This window comes from Phoxinus phoxinus (assembly GCF_949152265.1).
Source record: "Phoxinus phoxinus genome assembly, chromosome: 9".
Classification (NCBI taxonomy): Eukaryota; Metazoa; Chordata; class Actinopteri; order Cypriniformes; family Leuciscidae; genus Phoxinus; species Phoxinus phoxinus.
Window position 1 is genome coordinate 12,510,201 of NC_136884.1, and position 22,541 is coordinate 12,532,741.

Consider the following 22,541-nt stretch of genomic DNA (forward strand, 5'->3'; position numbering starts at 1 on the left):
TAAATCCAACTATCTGTTACCACTGAGTGCATACACAGGAAATGCAAAACTCTGATCTGAGGCAAAACTCGCTGCTTTCCATTTTCCCTCTGTAGTGTTAGAATATTTGAATGATTCCAGGTCAGTGAACCAGACTTCTGTAAAAAGAAGAGGCGATAAAATATTGGTTTCTAGGAGCCTTACGATCATACAAGGACAATATAAAGCTGCATTAGTAATCCACGCTTCTGGTGAACATTTATGAGAAAATGTCTGCGTGTGAGGAAATGTGCTGTCATATTTCTTTGGTGTTAAATCAAGTGGGCCTAGCAGGCTGGGCTTTTCGTTATTCTGCACATAAACACTGAATTGTCTGGGTTAGAAAAGTCATGAATAGACAATAATGTGCAGCTACACAATCTGTCTATCATACTTTAATGAGTCCCAATATGACAGAATTTTCAGAACATCCCACACCAGTTTATACCCTGCTGTCCCAATTAAAACTGCAACTTTTGATACAAAGTATTTCTGTTTGCTATGAGTGACAGATGGAACCACTTCATGTTTCACAGTTAAATTTTTTTTAAATCACCCCATGTACTTAAAGGGATAGTTCACCCAAAAATGAAAATAATCACATTAATAACTCACCCTCATGACGTAACATGTACAGATAATTTAAAATAAATAAGCGGTGTCAATTGATAACTGCAAATTTTTCTATAATTAATCGCGATTAATCACACATCATTAAAGTTATTAATATATTTTTATATTGTAATACTTTCACATTGAATCTCCGAAATAATGTAGAAACAAAGACTGTATATTTTAAATATTTGTTTTATCTTTTTCCTAAACGCTATGAATGAAGGCCAGTATCACTGATACCAGTACTGATAATGATGTCTATTACATTTTTTTTTTTTTTGTGCTTTGAATATAGCAGCGCTCAACGCTAAGGCTTTTTCCTACAGGCCGAGCGTTTTGGTTGTATTTGACCAATGTAAGCTTGTAAATGGTGCTTTAAGATTTTCAGGCAGGTCTAAAGGGTAAATATACAGAAATTGAATAAATCAAACACTGCACAGTTTTAACTGCATAAATTATAAAAAGGAATATAGATTGATCCTTATTAAAGCTATAAGTACACTAAAGCTATTAGACTAGCAGTGTGATTTTCTCTTTTGTTCTTCGATTAACATGGAGACAGACAGAAGCAGGTTTATTAGGCTGCTGTCACTTTAAGCTGACATCCTATTTTCTCACAACTCTTTACGTTTATTTAACACTTTAAGTCATTTACGACTCTGGGATACTCGACAAAACAGTAATTTTACATAATTTTGTGTTTTGGGTCCATTCAAGAAAATGTTAAACTGAAAAAATTAAATCCTAAAATTAGCACGTACATTTTCACAGCCCGTTTTTGCATCAAAATGTAATAACTTGCTCCACCTTAGAAACAACTTTGCTTTTCTAGCTGAAGCCCTTTTAATTTGTCAACCCATCCCCTTCAAACATCTGTCATATAGAAACTTATTAACCAATTCATTTATAAACAGGGACATTTTTCTACATCTTCATTATTTTAAACTTTTGGGACATGAAGATCTAATAAGCAAATATACTGTATAACTGCAACAGCCCTAGTGTGCACATATTTGTGTGTAAATACATCAACAGTTCACATGTCAATGTCCTGTGCTTTGCCATTGTTTTCCTCAATTATAAATCATTTGTGGTTCTATGAATAAAGTCAACATGTTCAAGGTCAGTTTGGTGAATGTGCTTAGTAACTCCAAACAGAATACAGAAACTCAGAAGAAGAAGAAAACTCTGCTTCCATATGCAATGGACAGAAAAAAACTTGTATACAGCAAGGCAGAATCTCAGTCTCTCACCTTCTTGCCAATGAGCTTCTTTCTCAAGAATTCCCGTGCCTCAAACATGTAAGGAATGTCGTAGAGTGGACGGAAACGCTTGTCTTTGTCCTTGTTCTTCTCCTGTAGAGTCAGATAGAATAGGCAAAAAGAGAGAGAAAGACAGACAGAGAAAAGTCAATATCACATAAATGAAAAATAGCCTTCCATCCCAAACAGGCACAACATTTAATCACTTGCTGAGAGTCTCATATGACTTCCTTCCAAAAATGAGCTTCCTGTCTTCCTCCCCTTCTCCATCTCTTTCCAATTTTACCATTCTCTTAATACCCAATATCCTTCCTTTTCCCACACAGCCATGCTAATGTGTCAGGATTGGTAGATGACACGTCTCATTGTCTCGATCTCTTGGTGTGCCAGGCATGTGACTCCACAAGCTATACGAGATGCTCTCACTGCCACACACATTGATATACTAGAAATAGAACCTCATTTACATTTTTCATAAGAAAACGCCAAAAAAAAAAAAAAAACTCAGTATGCTCAATATTCGAGCATCCGTTTTCGCAGCTGAGGCCATGACAGTATGAATTAACACAACATTCAGAGTCACTCTGCGTAAAATGGGAAAAAGGTTATTTGTGTGTTGTGGAAAGGAACACTTAAATGGCAGCATTTTTTTTTTAATGAATCAGTAGATCCAGTTAACAACACCAATCTGCTTCGCTCATGATTTGGACTGATTTAGTTCAGTTCAGACCCACTCTACCTAAAGTAGAACGAAGTTGTTTGTTTTATGTTATAGACAAGAACAGAGCAAATCACTCTTTTCAATGAATCAGTAGATCCCATTAATAAAACCAGTTTGATTTGTTCATGCTTTGGACTGAATTGGATCAAGTTAAAATGACCGATTCAATGACCAACTGTTGTCAACAGCCTGTTTTAGAGAAAAGTTATTAGGGAATAAAGACTTTTGTTTTGGCTGAACAAACAAATTATTGCATTAATTTGAAATACCTGAAATAAAGTGCACAAGTTGTTTGGGCCCTTTTATGGTGCTTTAAAAACCTTAGGAAAGCTCTGCTTCCCATTCATTGTAACTGTATGGAAAAGACCAGTAGATGAATCAAAATATGTCCTTCATGTTTCAAGAAACTTAGTGAGACAGACCGACAAGGGATTAAGCTAATTTTATTTTTCAGAGAACTATCCCTTTAAGAATCAAATGCCTATTTTGCTCTACAGCTACTGATTTTTTTTGGAATTGGCTCATTCCAGGCAACAACTTGCTTGAAGGAAAAACATAAGCAAGAGCAGAAATAAACTTAGAGAGAGACTACTAACAACACAATCAGGATGAGGCGTAGCTTGTGGGAAAGAAGGGAGAGATCGGACTGTTAACCTCAAGGACCAAATCTTATGGCGAATAAAAGCATATTGACTTTTTTTAAATCCTCACGCTCTGATTCCAGTGAACATTTATCTGTGCAGCAAATAACTCCCCTAAACCCACATCATCTGCACCCACGTGGTCTGATATTTGGTATAAAATAAAACCGTATCGACCACCCACTTCTGAGAGTGAGACATTGCATTTAATGCGCAGAGACATCTTTCAGGACGGCTAAAGAACTGTGCCGATGGAACATAATACAGACAGAAACCCCTGACGGTGAAAGAGAGGACAACCCGTTTTGAGCCCGCCTATAAATATCCACCGCAATTCCTTTCCACCCCGAGCAAGAAAAGCAGAGGGAGGCCATGCAGTCGTGTGTTCGTGTGTGTGTGTTTTTGTGCAAGTGTTGGTAAGAGCAAGCGTTCGGGGTTTTGCTAGTTGATCATGAATGTCAGCAAGCATGTTACATACACAAATACAGCAATCTGCATTTGTTTTGAATACGAGCAGGCAGAAAATGTACAATATTTGACCCGTGTGATTGGGTTAATGTACTTGGAGCTGTAACATGCAAGTGACATGTCACTGATAAAAAAACTCAGTCTTAAACAATGAACACATTTAATATTTTCATCTCATTATGTCCACGAGGCAGCTGTAACACTGCTGAATAGCAAAATCAGTGTCGATTGTCAAGATAAAAAGTCTTTGTCATTGTATTGAGCAACTCAAGTGTGTTCTGTGAAGACACGGGAAGGCTGGTTACTGAACCGTGCGAGGAGAAATGAGGATTTCTTCGCCTGGCTGACATGCTGATTTTTTTCCTGTTACTGGCTCCTAAAAATGACGGTTTGGCTGCATGCAGTGAGCACAAGAACGGTTTCGTTCGGCAAAGGCTAACAGGACAGAACAAGACCTGTGCAACCATCAGTCAGGTACGATAAGCGAAACAATCATGCGCTGCTACATTAAGTACTACACTTGGTGCAGTGTGCGATCTCCCAAAAATCGTTGTTTAACACGGTTGATATTTGAAATCAACCCAAACAACACACCCCTCTCTTCATTGAGGCCGACACGCTGGTGACTGATGCTAGAGAATGCGGTGTTTAGCGTCCTTTTTAGCGCGCCAGCCTCAATGAAGAGAGGGGTGTGTTGTTTTGCTCTAAAGATTAGAGGAGTGAGGTTTAACTGCACAGCTCTCACTAGCTGGTCTCCGTTACACACGCAATGCAAGAGTAGATGTCTATTTACCGTAGCAGAAGCTTAAAAATAATGCTTCACAAAAAAATAAAGCAAATATGAAAACTAATAACAAGAAAGCAAAAAAAATGGACATAAGATATACAAGAGTAAATGGACTCAAAACTGTCCTGTTATTATAGCTAGCATTACAACAACAGCATTTATGTGAAACTCAATGTTAGTTAACTGAAATGGAATTCATTTACTTGGCCAAATGTGTAAAATCAGTATGATTTTCTTTCAGAGTTTTCTTTTTCAAAAGTGAACTGGTGCTATTGATCTATAAAAATAGTTCCATATCTATATTACAAATCTGCACAAAGTTAAGTCTGACCATCTTCTCTCCAGAACTAATGACATCAAATTAAAAATGACAAAAATCACTGACACAAATCTTGACCTGAACATGTGTAATTGAAGCAGTGAAGTGGTTTTAAAATATAACTGTCAAAATAAGAAAGTCTCTTAAATTGTCAGATTTAGACTTCGTTTAGGTTGTAAAACGCCATATGGTACAATAATGCAAAAATGTAGTATTTATGAATTCAAGTTTCAGGATATTCATTATAAAAAAAAAACATCTTAATATATTTTTTAATCATACTTGTTATTGACCCTAGCACCATTTCTTTAGATAAATAAGAGCGGCTTGACGTGCAATACACCTTAGCTCCTGATGTTTAAATCACACACACCTCTCTTACATACAAAGGTTTCTTTGTCTCGTACCTATACGCACCACTCGCATTTTCATTCCTGACTCTCTCTCTCTTTTTCTCATTAGCCAATCTCATTATCTTCAGGTGATAAATGGCTCAAGGACTCTGAAGCAGAGAGAGAGAGAGAGAGAGAGAGAGAGAGAGAGAGAGAGAGTGAGTGAAGAGCTCTCTCCACCGTTAGGGAACAACCAAATCAGACCCTCAACAAATACAGTAGTGCAGGGCTGACGTATTTTTGTAGGCCAAAACCCAAAAACGAGCGAGAATTTAAGCACTTCCGGTTAGCTAATGTTTTTTTTAAATGGATTTTTGGTTAAATACATCTGTAATACACTCTTGTGATTTTAAAAAGCTTTCATTTGTCTTGTAAAAGGCAGTTGCTAACAATTGGCTAAATGGGACTACAGAGGTTGTTGAGGACATAAAACGTCATTAGTTGAAGGGGTAAACTAATTTACTCACGAGTCTGCTTACACAGCTTTGTTGTGTTTATAATCATGCTCTTGCAGCCTATTATAACGTGAACGTTCAGGGGAAATGTTTTTAAACAAAGACTGAAAGAGTTGTTGGAATGTCATGCGACATTTTGAATGCTTTACCCATTTTTGTCGATATAATAAAAGATAAAGCAATCTTTATCAAATAAATAAATATGTCAACTAGCCCTTTAATCAAGCAAAGCCCCTTTAAATAAGTTGTTCATGTTTTTTTTGCCAATTAAATCTGTTCAGAAGGACTAATTATTCAGAAAGATATGCAAGTCCATATACACAATCTGAGGAAAGATTAAATGTGGGAGTTATGTAAAAAAGAAAGAAAATATAAAAAGTGTGGGGGGAAGGTCCATTTTGCACTTTAATTTGTTTATCTTGATGTTATAGATGTCATTTTGCACAAATTGTTAATTAAGCATACCCTTTTAGATTTCCATTTGATTGCCATTAATGCCAGATAATACTCTGAGAATGTCACTAAGTAAAAGAAGTGTTGTCCAATTTAAGCAGAACATTGAGTACGGTACTAAAGAGTGACACCTTATTTACTAAAAAAAGAACAGGAAACCTGCAAATTGAATGTCATTTTCTGGCTTTAAATTGATGTGAAAAATCAAATAGATGTTTAATTTAACCCACAATAATTGTCGATAATTTAATCAATACAACTAAGCAAGGAGTGTAGTTTTGGGGTGTAGTTATATATATATATATATATATATATATATAATTAGGTTAGGTAAGACTAACATTGCTGTCTGTTGTTTTGCCAAGTAAAAACGGTATATTGTCTACACTACAGCATTTTTTACCACAGTAAAAGATGGAAAAAAAGCGATTAAAAGTGAATGAGAGGAAGAAAAGGTACGTTTATAGTCCACTGCAATAAAAGATGGCGAGGATTTGAGAAAGAAACAAGTGATTCCGGCACAGCCCTACGGATCATTTTACTTTAAAATGCCGATAATGTTAACTGCAAACATTGTGCATTTTAAAATATAATACAACAAACTACCATTTAAAAAAGACGCATTCAACGGTCTCCGTAACGAGATAAGAAACTATACAGCCAACAATAACCTCCATTTAAAGTCCCAAGCACACACTCACTAAATTTGATCAAATTATCAATCACACTGATTCATTTTACAATCAAACCCTTTTATTTAGACAAAAAATAATAATTTGGGTGAGGAAGCTGACATTTTTAGTGGCATTTGCACATCCTGTCATGCTAGTGACTTTATGCCAATGCAGTAGACTCATCTTGCAGTATTAACGTTAACAATTAATTGATTAATTGTTCATTTAAATGACAATCAAGCATGGGAATGATCATAAATTGACATCCCTAATTCCTTTAACTTCAACCATAGCAAACACCAGAACAGATGAAGCTGCTCTATTCAACTACAGTGTATTCAAACATCGCAAGAAAAGCAAAAGCCTAAATTTAGACACGACTTAGACATTTCTTAATCGTCAAGAGACAAGGACCTTGAACGATGCAAGAAAATGTGGAAAACCTGAGTAACAATTAATGACTGGTATGTCAATAGCATAACTGAAGTGAAAACCTTTCAGCCTCTCGCATAAGTGCATAAGTCACGCACGACAGTCGGAATTGGCGTGTTATGACCCTCAGCATCAGACACGGAAATCGCAATGAGCAATTTAAACTCATGCAGCTGCATCAGAGATGCCTTAGAAAAATAATCAGCATTTAAGACCGAAATTACAATGCCCTCTTAAAATAAATCATCAGTGACGAACAACAGTGACGCATGGAGAAACAGAATGATAAAACAAGAAAGGGGGGGACACAGAAAGAGGGAAAGAGACACAAAAAGGGGAAAACAAACAATTGAGATATTATATTTACACAAATACATTATAAATTGAAGAAGAAAAAAAGTTCTAACCCCAAACTTTTGACCGGTAGCATTCATTTGATCAAAAATGCAGTCAAGAGAGTAGCATTGTGAAATATTATAATTTATAAAAATAACTGGATGGAATACATTTTAAAATGTAATTTATTCCTGAGATGACAGATTAATTTTCAGCTTTCAGCAAATTAGAAATCAGAAACCACTAATATTCTGATTTTACTTTTTTCAGGAACCTTTGATGAGGTAGTTTGAACAGGTAGCCTATATAGTATTTATTTATTTATTATGTTTTAAGGTGCGTAGTACTTCATGTCTGACCTTGCCCTAGGGCACCCATGTAAGTCACGCTTAACTTGTATTGAACCCAGAACATTCCATTACAAAGAAAATAATTTTGTTTTACTACATCCATGGGTCATTACTCTCAAATGATTGGAAGGAAGTTTGCTAGAATTCCAAGAGTCAAGCGATCCTGAGGCAAAGCAGACTCGTCTGCAAGAAAGAGCCTGACCAACCATGTGTAAGATGAGCCATGGAACCATACAGTGACCCCAGACAGAGGCCACAGGACACACATACACACACACAAACAAACATGCCTTCAGCATGCAGGCACAGCATACACACACACACAATGAAAAGACACAATGTGGCATTCAAACACACACTCAGAGCACAAACACACTAAGCAAGGTGACAGCAAATGACACGGAAGAGTCATTCAATGACCAATACATTGTATATTGCTATTTCTGTGGAGAAGACCGGGGTATGGCGGCTTCGGCTTTAAACCCAGATGTCAACATTTTCCCTGCAGTCCCCTAACACACACATACAGTGGGAGTGAGGATGACTCATTGAGCTGCTCTGACATAACTCCTCCCCCTCCACATCCTTGTGAGTGCTCCTAAAACGGCTGACACCACCACGCAGCTGGAAATAGCTCGCCATGGCGCAAAAAATAAGACTCCATCTGGCCAAGAGAGGAAGAGGGGAAATGAACGAGGAAAAGAAATTAGGCAAGGCACATGAAGTCACGTTTCTCTCAAAGAGATCGTTCACCCAGTCAAAAATGTCACGATGACGACAATGCCGAAACGCCATGTGTTCAGTGTAGTAACCAAATGCCGTATTTTTTTAATGCAAATACTAGTGAAAAACAGGAGTGGGCGATACGACCAAAGTCTTACTTCATGATATGAGGAACTATTTCATGATAACGATATATGACAAGATTGTTCTTATTTTTAATAGGAAAAACTAAGAAGCCAATCACAAACAATAGGAAAAATTTAACTCACCATTAAATCAAAATGAACAATTATTATATTTTTATGGAATATTGCAGTGTTTATTATAGGCTAAATGATTTATCTGTGCATATTTTAGAAATTCATGTGCTTTGTAATATTTAATACAAAGGAAAGAAGTTAACACTTTATTTTACAGTGTCCATGTTACATATGTTACAATTACTTAAATTTCCACAAAAGAGTAATTTTTTACTCCTTGTTTTAAAAAAAATTCAAAAGTAAAAAAGGAGTAAAATTGACATATATGTGACTTTAACAACCAGACTCATTTTGTCTAGTTTGACTTAGAATGTGAAAAAGTGTCCTCTCTTTCAGAGGGCATTTCCCCATGGTCTATTCAGGATAGGATGGCTATCCAATCAGACAAAACACATGAAGTGACCAAGTACACATGAACTTTTTTCCAAATTGTTTCCACATTCACCACAGTCATTTAGATGTGTGGAATGATTAATAAGGACTTTATATACTTGGTTTGGCCAACGTGTGCGCGTCACGCTAATGGTTTGTCAGACCAGTGCGCTTTCATTGACTTGCAGTTTAATTTTCACACTTAAATTTAATTGCCAGGTCATATCCCACAATTCTGAATCTTTTTCCCTTAGAAATTGTGATATAAACTCACAATTGAGGCAAAAAGACAGTCAGACCTGCACGATTAAAATGTTATTCGTTTAATTGATCTATGTGAAACGTTAAAGGTTTAAATATTATTTCATGCTGTAATTGTAGGGCTAATACATTATGTCCCCTATGAACTGCATGAATATTATTTAGTAGACCTATTGTTGACATCAAATTCATGCTTTAATAGTAGACTAATCATCACAGGTTTCATCAGACCAGTCTGTGGTTTGCAACCACATTCATCTGCATTTAGCTTCAAATGGCTTCTTCAACACTGGTATTCTATCTTTTTTGCATTCCGATTCTGACATCCAAAGGCACACCAAGAATTATTTCCTCTTATTCCATGGATTTTGCCCATTTTCCTCTACTTCTTACCACTGTTTTTCTGCCACCACAATACGCGCTTCGCTGCAAGTCACGTAACTGTGACGTCTGCTCCTAAATGGTCTATACAGGATCATTCAGTCAATAATAATACTATTAATAATAATAAAAGCAATTACGTAGCCACAGGAAGTAAAAAGGGGGGGTCCCAGCATTAAGTGACACGAGCGAGAAAGAGAGAAAGAAACAGTGGGCAGCAGCTGTCAGAGTTCATTTTCGTGTTGGTCAACACATCTGGCCCTAAATCCCCCCAAAGTCCTCACAGCAAGAAAGAGAGAGAGAGAGAGAACAGTACAGACAAATACACACAGATCCCCGGGCTGGCCTGAGGTCAGATTTGTCTCTTTGAGTTGAAGTGTTTGTACGGCATGACGCGGGGACAACAGTTTCATGCCCTGCATTGAACTGAGGAAGAGAGACTGTTTAAAAATCAGGACAAGAGAGAGCGTGAGAAACAGATGGCTAAAAAGAAGATAGAACTGTCACACCATGACACCAGACGTGATGCGATAAAGGGACAAGCAATAATAGCTCTTTTTTATGTTAATGAGAGTTTTTGTCCTAAGCAAGCAGCAAGCAACCAGACATTTTGTCAAATACTTGGTTTCGATTTATGCAGCATTGGCTGTGGGTGGTCCTGTGTATATTGAATAGCACACATGAAATATGTTCCTATTGGCCGTTAGAAGCCTATAGAGGAAGCTTTGACGTAGGCTTTGAAGGATGAGTGTGCAAGAGCCGGGGGAATTTTGAAACCGAGCGGGAATATTGTGAGCTGTAAATTTAGATTATTAGAAATTTAGCACAAATGGAGCAGGACTTTTGTTTGCAGTTGGCAGCGTCACTTTAGCAAAGCCTTGCATTTGTCCTCTACATCCTTGAGATGCATGAATTGGCATTTTTCTGCTTAACATTTGGTTACGACATGGCGTAGAGATTAAAACAGACAAAGATTTCACAAAATGACCTATAGGTGCCATCACATTTACGAGTCCTTCGGTGGGAATCTGCAGAATCAGAGCAGAAATGTTCCCACAGATTTTGCCCATTTTCAAGTTGGTCGTGCGAATTCACAGAAAAGCTGCATGGTTTGAAAGTGACTTCTGTGTGAGTGTTGCTTCACACGTTGCTACACTATTGACAGTGACTTTTTTTTTTAGCCTGCGAAAATGTGACCACACCCTTGAGAGTGCATGTAATGTGACATCACCACTTAACTGTATACAATCATGTTGTGAACTGTCAAACTCTCAAATTTGCCTCTGAATGTGAGCGAGAAGCACAGAGTGCCGATGATTTGCATGTGCACAAACAGAAAGCCATTAGCGAGAGCCATTTTGATAAACGCAATCAAAAGAGTAACTGATAAAAAAAATGACTGCAGCTGTTCTGAAACCATTGTGCAGCTGTTGTTCGAACATACGCAGTTCAAATTAATTACGATACCAATTTAAAAGTTGTCGTGTGCTAAACTATTGGAGACTTGCGAGCCAAAATTGATTAGATTGATGAAAAGATTACCAGAGATCTCGTTAGTTAAGTAACATCATGTCAAGGTTAATGTAGCATTAGATTAGAAAGGAAAAATATAGGTGCCCGTCCCTTTTAGACTGCAAAGGAACAGATCTTGAACGACTATCGACATTTGCAGAGGGTCATCATGTTAAATGAAGTGAATAAATCAAAACATGAGCACCAATTTCTAACATTTCTTCTCTAGGATGATTCCTCAAAACACTACATTAACCATTTTGTAGAATTCAACAAAAACAATCATAACCTGATTTCCATCAGGTCCCTTAGAACCAAGGACACAGAATAGATGTTATTAATAAAGTTTAATTGTTTGGTACACATAACATGTTTGAGTTTCTCCCAACTGACTTCTATTCAGACCATAGAAGTAAAGGGTCAAAGGTCAGATTTACAATGCCAGCACCGTTATTGATGAAACCTCACATTCAAGGGCAGCATGACCGCAATGACTCTAATGCTTTAGAGGAACAACTTTGCACACTACTCTCTCTCTTTCACCCTCGTCAAAGTGCGCAGCCAAGCAGGGAAAACATACTGCAAGAACATCTGGTGCAGAGATGCACTACAGAAGATACAGTCAATAAACTGAACAGGAGTGCGGGTTTCAAAAGAGGAAGTACCTCCAACACATCAATACCTTTACAACATGGCTGTGCCGGAAAAATGCTACCGTCGCAGACAGGATAAAAGGGAGAAGGCAAAATCCGAATCCTTTCTACCAACAAGCCTTTATCTGGTTGGTTTTTAAAGGATAAACGTACCCTCAGCTGCCTATGGGAAAAACTGCCTCTAATTGAGAAGTGCATTTATATTAGGGCTGCCCCCGACTATAAAGATTTTTTTAGTCGACTAGTAGTCGTTCATTTAAGCCATTAGTCAACTAATGCCGTTTTGGTAAGTATCCTCGTAAACACAGTCGGTTATGTCTCAAGTCAATGTAAACATTTGAGAAAGGGTGTTTGAAACGCGCATATAACGGTATATAATGGATCTGTGCAGCCACATGACTCCTGCAGTTATTAATGTTAATCAATCAAGAAAAGACAAAGATAAAATCACTTTCTGCTCTCGAATTAATCATTTTTGTAGTTTTAAATAAGGATGAGTCTATATTTAATATACAGCAGTGTTATTTTACATTTGATTACTTAATTTCATTTCTGTTGTAGGCTACTTATCTGAATACCACTTAGTACATCTCCCATTTCATCTGTATTCTTGTTCTGTTGTATTTTTTGTTTGCAATTAGTTTCTTTGTTCTTATTTTATTGCCGACTGTTTACTTGTCTTCAATTACTGTTTTGAGGACTTTTTACTTACATTAATTAACCTAGTATTTGTTTTTGCTAAAGTAAATCTCACTGACATTTAAAATTACTCATATCATGGAATAATTAATGATAATATTTGGGTCAGACCTAATAGATAGAGTCGGACTTGTAACCCGAAGCTTGCGGGTTCGAGTCTTAGTACCGGGCAGAAAATGTAGGTGCCAGAATGAATGAACAGGACATGCAGTCTTCCATTAACATTTTGGTCGACTAAACCTCTTCTAGTCGACTATTAGGAGGCAGCCCTAATTTATATCCATTTAAAAGTTAATAAAATACATAATTTATAACGTGAAATAAGCAGTATAGTCACTAAATGTGTGCTTAAACATCTCTAAATCTTACATTAATTTAGTTTTAGATCATTCGATAGATGTTATGGCATTGTGGAAGCTGGTCTGAAACTAGTTTTGTTAAGAGACGCACAAAATGCTGCTTGGTCACGACTATCTGTGGAGTGAGGCAGATGCCATAGGTGTCAGACAGACATGCACGCAACCAAACACTGCCAGTTGGTCACCATGGTATTATGTTAATTACATTATGCCCCTTAATACACTAGCTCACTACCATCTGATCTACCTTACGCAGACCGAAAAGACAGGAATTAAACCCGATTTACATTTTCTGTGGGAAAAATGAGTGGTGCTTTGTCTGTGCCAAACTCGCCATGATGCATGAGGTCATTGTTATGCAGTTGTTAGTCAGGGGTTTGATAACATCTCTAACCTTAAAGGGATAGTTCAAAAAATTTAAATGGTCAATTTCTACAACCTCATGCTGTTCCAAACCGCTAAAACTAACATTCATCTTCAAACCTCCTTTAACTCCTCATATGTTCCACAGAAGAAAGTCATACAGGTTTAGAACATCATGTGGGTGAGTAAATAACCATTATAATTTTAAGGTGAACTATCCCTTTACATCAAGTGATTTTTACCTTACCAAACATTTTAAAGAGATTATAAAAGCAGAAATGCTGTAAACTGAAAGCAAGTCTGAAATGGCGCTAACATCACCTCATTAAAACGGTTGACAGAAGACTATAAGACTACCATAAATCCAAAAGATCAATTTCTGTCTCTGTCTAAATCAAGCTTCCAGGTTCCTCTTTCGAGAAAAATGCACTTGTCAAAATATTACAAAACCTAAAGAAATCCATTTTTTAAAAGCTCTCTGGTTCGTCTCATGCCTCCGAAGCACGTATGAGATCTAAATACATCCGTAATCTTTATTGTTTTGTAATCATCTCTGATCTGATTAAAGCCATCTTTAAGCTGCCAGGATAGAAACACGCTGTGATCCGAAAGCTCGCAGCCGCGTATCCATAGATACAGACCCACAGCTCCGCATTCCAGCTCTCTGTTTACATGTGCATGACAAATTGCGACTCTCTGAAAGCCTCCTTTAAAAATAATCACAAACTTCATTAAAGATTTCAAACATATTGCTACATCTACCAAAAGCACAAGAACCCAAAACAAAAATGTTCATGCAACGGTAGTGCGAAAGCCCTCCCTAATAAACTACATGTCTAATTTGCTAAATCAAAACCAAAGCTCGTTTTTTTTTTTTTACCAACATGCTGAATCATCGTGTCTTATTACAGGAGGTCAGGGGTCAGGAAGAGAGTGGCTAATTGCAGCGAGATGTTCACTCCAATTTAAACCACTTTTAGTTGAAAATATAGCTTGCTGATACGCACACACTTAGCCTAGACAAAGCACTCATTACACATCAACTCTCATTAACAGCCTTATTTGGGCGTGAATAAGAAACAGACAAGCACATTTCTGAGCGTTTGATGACCACAAAAATGTGTGTGCATATGCAGCCCCGCAAAAATGATGCTTCCATATTCATTTGTTAACATCTAGCCAATCAAAAGTGAGCATTTGAGAATTGCATTGGATTGAGAGGACGCGTATGACATTAATAGATGAGGAAGAGAGATTCGGAGAGAGCGTGTGCTCATTATGGGAGTAGATCTATAGGGCTTTTGGCTGCAGTGCAGCACTGGTGTGTCAGAGCGAGTGGAGGGGAGGAGGGCCGGTGGGCTTCTGTCTCTCTAGCTCCCCCTGGTGTCCAGTAAAGACATTGCTCTGAGATCCGAGTGTGAAAGATGCATGAAGGGAGGAGATCGGCGCTTTTAAGAAATGGAGGAGAGAGGGGAAAACCATCACATCAGCACTTTGCTGGCACCCAGTGGATTCAGTAATGGCCTTAGTGACAGGGATATCCAAGGACAGACGTGCATTAACTCGTACCTCTCCTTCTAGCCTTGGGGGCCTGATACTGGACAGGTGGATGGTCTTACACTCCCCAGAGTTCAGCTTCACCACGATGGCATCTGCGTTCATGACTTGCATGACCTGTACAGAAGAGGGCAAAAAGAAAATTCAATAATGCAAACAAAGAGAAAGGAAGGTCAAGTTACCAATGAAAATTCTGGCATAATTCACCTGCCGCAAGTTTGACATTGTTATTTTCAAGAACCAATGACGTTTGATACCATTGATGTTCAACCTCTACTATTAACCTCATATTTTAATATTTGATATTTTGTTGTCCATATTTGATGTTTTTATTCATTTTGAAGCACAACAGACATGGCTAACTATTTAAGGGACAAAAAAAATTGAGAACACAGCGATTTTGGAACCACAAGATGAGCAAAGTCGTGGTCACACAAGACTTCCACAGACACTGCAACAGTTGTAATATGATGTCACACTCGGTTTGCTAAGCTGAACAGCCAATCAGAATTTCTCTCACCAGTGTAGCCAAAAAGCTACTAATAACTGACTATAGTACAAAAGTTTAAGAACACTACAAAAACTGGGCAGAAAGAAAGATGCTCAAGATAGCCCGACATTGGCTAACCATTGGCTTAATGTGTAAACAACACCTTAAAAAGCAACTAACAGTCAAAACGGGAAAACATTTTTGGCACATCTACAGCAATTAAAGGACCGCGTTTGTAACATTTACCACCTTTTTCACACTCAAACTGCCTGCAGTGGTCGATGTTCTCATTTAAATTATTATTATTTTTTGGTAAAGACTGTTTCCCAGCCTGTTTATTTGTCAAATTATATTTGTCAGTCACCCTAACATTCAGGAGTGTTATCGAGAGAGCGCACGAGTAGGTGTAAAAAAGTACGAGAGGTGGCGAGCAAGCTCCGCTTGGAGGACAGGAGAGACTCACTTGTTGCCAGAGAAACGTTACTGTACCCCACCACGAGCCTTCTGCGGCACAAAAGCAAACAGCTGCAAACAAAACACTTCTCCCACACTGTTCTCAAAAGAACATCCCTCCTCTCATCCTACCACCATTACTTCACCATTTCACTCACATAAGACAATGAAAGCGAGCCGACGGGGAACACAAAAGAGTTGAAAGAGAGAGAAGTGAAACGCTCCATTTTGTTTAAAGGAAAAGGGACAGGAAGAGGATTAAATCGAGCACTTAGAAGTGTGTTAGAGCATATGTTTAGCAACAGATCTACTAAAAATTGGGCATAAGATTTTTTTGGGGGGGAAAAGTGAGTGATGCTTGAACGCACAGAAGTTGGCACCATGACGCTATAGGGGGTCTATCCCAAAGAAGCCACGATTAAATCAAAATAATAATAACAGCAATTCAGATTTTATTTCCCCAGTGACGCAAAGAGATTCCTGAGGTTAAAACTGGCATGTGCCACCTTAGACATCCAGGTTTTGTGACAGAATCATGTTACATTACAGCTGAGAGGAATCATGAGTTACATGTGCAGGCTGCATCCAATCGCGTACGTGGACCATCCGCACAAGACGACAAATGTCACAGAAGCTCTGATGTTTAGAACCCCGTCTGAGTATATCATATCCGACGTCATCTTATATGATCATCAACTCAGAGTTATTTAATAGAGGAGTCAGTGATGTGGAAGATGACGGGGTAATGGATCATATATAACCAGACCTGAACAAGCAGAGGAATGCCTTCAAAAACATGCATTATCTGATCTGAGCAAATGAAGACAAAATTACAGTCTTCAGAGGGACATGAACAGGAAAGAAAAATGATATGAGCAGAATTGCGGCACAGACTGATAGATCGTCAGGCTTTGAACTGAATCTTCAGAGTGGAAATTAAACGGATCACTTGCAGAAGCATTCGGCTCGGCAGTGATACGGCAGAGAATGTCAGTCTATACATGTGTGCTGCTTATGTATGCCTAAGCACACTCGGTGCCAAATCAACAAGGTCACCTGAGCAAATTAGTGTGTGTGTGTGTGTGTGGGGGGGGGGGGGGGGGGGGTTTCTGTGTGGTAGTAGTTGAGCAGAACTGGGAACAGTAAGGAGAACATTTTGCCGTTTCATTAGCAGTCACACATGCAAGGCACTTCACCGCAAGCTGCCAACAGAGATCTTCAACCCAGATTCATGACTCACTCTGGTACTGCAGTCCATTGAACATGACAGGGAGCCACTGCCACCTACAGATCATCACTAGAACTACATCATAAGTAGTATGAAAACATTATATTTATATTTATTTGTTTTTTGTTTTTATGTATACCTTGATATTTCAGGGTTTTTCTGTACTGCATTTTGCCTATACTGCTCATCAACCATCAAAAATAAATAAAAAATGACTATAGTAATGATATAACATGGTAATGGCATGGTGCTTTTGATACATGACATAATACTGAATGATAATCATTAACTAGTGTTCAAAAGTTTGGAGTCGGTAAGCCATTTCTGTTTTTGAAAGAATTATCTTACGCTGATCAAGGCCGTAAAACAGTGTAATATTGTGAAATATTACACTTTAAAATTACTTTTCTAATACATTAAAAACATATTTAATCCTGTGATGGCAAATCTGAATTTTCAGCACCATTACTCCAGTTTTCAGTCACATGATCCTTCAGAAATCATTCTGAAAATAGGATTTGCTGCTCAAGAAATTTTACTTATTAATGTTAAAAACTGTTCTGCTGGTAATGTTTTTTTGTTTTGTTTTTAAAACATATTATTTGATAAATAGAAAGTGAAACTATAGAAAAATAATAGAAAAATATAGTTAAAATATTATTATTGGTGTTGTTGAATAATAATAATAATACTATTACTGTTATTATTAAAAAACGCTTTCTAAAAATCCTCAGAAGGCCAGGAAATGTAAGCCAATTACAACAGCTAGACCTGTATGCCAGGACACAGAAACCGCTTACAAATACTTGCCATTCTGCCTTTGTCAGTAGCTTTTTCTGTTGAGTTTCTCTCTCTCTCACACACACACACGCGCTCTTAAATACACACTCACACATAATTTCAAAGTATATCTTTCTCTCCCAGCTCAAAGAGATCTGAGGCAAGCTAAAGCTCATATAAATGTTTTATTCTTCACTTCTGGTATTTTCTGACTCAGGCAAAAACACACTTTTGTGTCTGCGGATTTTGAAACTAATTCTGTAAGCAGATTGCAGAGCAACACCTTTACATAACCAAAGGCCAAGCATGAATATTTTAAAGGTCTTGAAGTTCAGTGAAACAACCTCACTTTAAGGAGAATGAAGAAACTTTCTGCAAAAAGCACAGGTGCTGACTTAGGAGAGAGCACACAGTGTCAACATATCAATTAAGTCCAGGCGGCAGCGGTTTAACAAACCTTACTGATGTGGCAATATCAGGAACTGCAGAAGGTAACCTTACACATTCTTCTTTGATCTTAAAGTCAACATGAAACCACATTCACAGGCCATTTTACCAGCATAATGTGATGCGTTTCCAAATTAAACAAAATATTCAAAAGAGGAGGAAAATATTCGGAATGTAGGAGTGCAGGAATGACGTCAGAACCTGAAAGTCTAATTCCCCGCTGGTTCCTTCAAGAATTTCCTCTCGAAAGGTTTTGTTTTGAGTTTCATTTGTGAGTAAAATAAAGCTTGTGGTCAACATAACTTGACGACACTCACATTTTGTTGCACTGCAAACACTCACACCCCAAGATGTCTTATCTAGTAAAAATGCGCATTTTCACTATGAGTGTGTGTAAATTAAGTAACAAAACATCAAAAGAGAGTCAAATTTTGTTTACCACAGGCTTTTATTTTACACATAAATCATAAAACCCCATAGGAACATCTCGAATGAGCCAGCTGCGAATTAGTCTTCCGGGTTTCTAACGTCATCCTTGCACCACTCGAATAAGATTGTGAGACGTGATCAGTAGCCTAAAATAATGTTAACACTATTTTTGCCACCTACATGACACAAGAGATGTAATTTGAAAAGCAAAGTCATTTCAGAATCTTACCGACCTCAAACTTTTTGCACAGTAGTTTAAGAAACCAGGTCAGTTCCATGTTCAATCTAGAGTCTCTTTCAGACTTGACTGTTTTTCTAAAAGTCAAAACTTGAGAAAAAGCAAATAACCCTTAAAGTTATCATTACGCCTTATTCTTTCTTCATGCATTCTGTTCCAGGGCCGGGAAAGCAGATATTCAGCGGTAATTTAGCAGGGGAGCGCTGAAGACTGCAGCTGAACAGAACCGCTGAGACGGCCCAAGGCTGACTTTACAGAGTATGCAAAATGAAATGAAACACCTGAGACCTGAAAGGCCTGCCTCGCTGACAGACACAATAGAGAACAAGGCGTCAGGGAGATGAGTATGTCAACCGCACTCAGCACTTTAAGAGACTGCGGAGCTCAAATATTCTTCAGAAGCCCTGTAATAAAAGGAGTCTGTAGAACAGACAGAGTAGAGACGGTCATTTGTTATCATGTTGGGTCTCAGCTGGTGAAAATGTCAAGCTTTGCTAGAGTGGAAGCATCAACCTAAACTCTGCAGACTTCGTGTTATTTATATAGATCTAGAGATCCAAGAGTTGGGCTGGAGGGCCCGAGGGCTGATTTTAGATCAACAGGTTTCAGTGACCTTCAGCAAGAAGAACTTTTTGAAGAGTTCAGAACTGCAACATCATCTATATAAGAAATGAGCAGTGTAACAATCAGATTAGATTTCTCATGGCTCGTTTTGTGGGTCAATGGGAAGAACCGGTAAAGAAACATTGGTTAAAACATGTGCCAAGTTCTTAGAATTGTTTCATGTGATTTTGAAATAATAGCTTCAGGTTCGTGAGTCAAATATCATGTGCAGCCATAAAGTAAAAAGTGGTTATATATTTTATTACGGTTCTTATAACCTGAATACATGCGAATTTACATATTTTATTTTAATAAAAATGTTTACAACTAGAACTAACCTTGCTTTGTCAAAAAAAAAAAACACGTCAATTTATTTGATATTTTAAGAAACTTATTGACCTAGTCACAGTCTGCAGGGCTCCTCTCTGAGATCACTTCCTCTTCTATAAGAATTTTTCTGAGCATATCTACATGTTTTCATTTACTCATATTTTGAAGGGATATTTCACCCAAAAATGAAAAGGAAAATTGACGCTTCAAAAAGTTCGTAATGAGATTGCAAACCTAATCCATATGAATTGACCGGTTTAAATTATGAGGCATCAAATTGTCAGTTGCGTAGCCGTCAATGGAGGAACAGAACTCGATCGTCATGTGTGTTCTGAAGATGACCGAGTCTTATGGGTTTGGAACGACATGAGGGCGAGGAAATTAATGCAAGAACTTTCCTTTTTGGGTGAACTAACCTTTTAATGTAGCAATGTAACAAAGTAGAAAGACAATTTCATCCATATTGTGGCTTACATCCAAGTGTAATGTATCAAAAAAGAAAACCGTAGGGCTTTCAATTAGCTTTTTGTCTTCATTTTGATTTTCATTATTGGTTTCATGCATTTTAAAATAACATAAATCTGGACAAATAAAATGCATTGTGTCATTGGTTCTTGTATAACGATTCTGTGGTTTGTCGCTATTAAGGTTGCACAGATTAAAACCGAAATACTTTCAAACCAAGTGAGAACAAAGACTTACCTTTGCTATAAACTGTCTGTCCTTCTGGTCCAGATTGGCTGTGGGAGCAACATAGTCTTTCCAGATTCTTACTTTACGCTCTTTCGCTGAACTGCAGGGTTTTAGAGAGAGAGAGAGAGAGAGAGAGAGAGAGAGAAATAAGGCATTTTACCAAAATGAAGCACTGCATAAAGGACATCCGTGTGCACTTAATTGGAATAAAGACACAACCTTGTACGTTCCTATCATATTTCATTGCGATTGTGTCTAACGCTTCAGTAAGCTAGCAGGTGGACATAAGGGCAGGTGTTCTTGAACAGCTGTGTGATAAGTTGCCACATTTGCTAAACTATTCTGCTGAAACATGAAGTAAGAGCAGCCTGAGACAGTCTAAAGCACTTAACAAGCTGCGCTGTCTGATCCAGCAGCCGAAATGTCAGGCGTATTTGAAATGTATAGCGAACTAGGGCAGACAACTGTCCGACTCAGAAGCACTGACCGTTCTGCTGCTCTGAGTTTCTCAGCACCCTGGGTATACACAGCCATTGACCAGTCCACACAACGTGCAAAGCCTTCCTTCAACAGCAACTCTGTGATGTTCCCATTCTGCAACGGCCACACACAAACACAGGATTTCAAATTAGCAAAGTATCAGAAACCGAGAAAAACTACAGACAGTGCGAAGCTTGTGCCCCATTTACTAATGTTATCAGTTTAATGTGCATCCTATTGTTAATGAGCAAAACAGCCTCACACATTGTATGAAATATACCAGAGATTATGTCTGATACTCGGATTAAGAAGAAATGACATGAAGACGCTTTATAGATGCGGAACTGATGTGTTGCATTAAATGAATAAAATGTATGAACAATTCTTAACATAACAAACATGTGCATAATACAGTGTTGGATGAATTATTCCCACTAGGGATGCCAAAAGTACCAGTAGTTCACCTCATTTTCAAAAAATTTACTTGAATGCCTTATATTGTTGTTAGATATCTCATGCATTGCTTACTTTATTTTGTTCTTTTGCTTGTAATGATTCTATGTTTTTAATGTTCTAACTCACTTGTCTTGAACAATTGCTTAAGAACTTGAACCAATGTTTACTTAGTATTTACTTAAGATTAATTAGTATTACTTATGCTGCTGTATCAAAATTGGTACGCATCATTTCCCTTAATTACTTAGTTTTGTCATTGCGGTTTGTGTGTGTGGAATATTAAAAACTGTATGCTGGTTGAAAACCTTAAAATATTGATATTGATGCATTTACATCAGGTATTGTTCTGAAAGCAAAAAGCAACAGACTGAAGCCTAACATGTACTCAAATACAACAACAAAAAAAAACTATATCTCTGCATTGCGTGCATGGTTTTCCAACCTGCACTAAGGTGTTCATCTCACACACTTTAAGATTTTGGATCTAGCGTAAATATGAACGCCCAAAAATGTCTATGCTTGGGGTTCAACCGCAGTTATTAAAGATCAATCAGAAAGCTGGTATTGGATGCCGTGGCTTCATACCGGATGCAGGATGGTACCCAGAATGACCTGGTTGGGACAGGACTCCAAAATGATCTGCACATCTCTCTGAAGAAGTCGTGACTCTGTGAAGAACTTTGCCTCTGCTGCAAAGGCCTCTGGGATCTCGCTGCCATCTGCCTCCCTTTTAAACGTAGGGCACTGGAGTGGAGACACAGATTTTTCATATGCATTACAGAAAATATACATTGTCTGAAATCTATGACATACTAAAAAACAAACCCCGGAAAACAATATACAATCACACT

At 37.8% G+C, this 22,541-nt stretch overlaps 1 protein-coding gene across 1 annotated transcript in view; it reads right to left on the reverse strand.

Moving 5' to 3' along the window:
- snd1 (staphylococcal nuclease and tudor domain containing 1) overlaps positions 1-22,541 on the reverse strand; it is a 99,676-nt gene that overhangs the window by 56,881 nt on the left and 20,254 nt on the right. The window contains exons 7-11 of the mRNA XM_079622280.1: positions 22,276-22,434; positions 21,242-21,348; positions 20,764-20,854; positions 15,076-15,180; positions 1,887-1,988 (exon numbers count right to left, since the gene is read on the reverse strand). Of these exons, the coding sequence (XP_079478406.1) occupies positions 1,887-1,988; positions 15,076-15,180; positions 20,764-20,854; positions 21,242-21,348; positions 22,276-22,434 (564 nt within the window). The remainder of the gene's footprint in view (positions 1-1,886; positions 1,989-15,075; positions 15,181-20,763; positions 20,855-21,241; positions 21,349-22,275; positions 22,435-22,541) is intronic.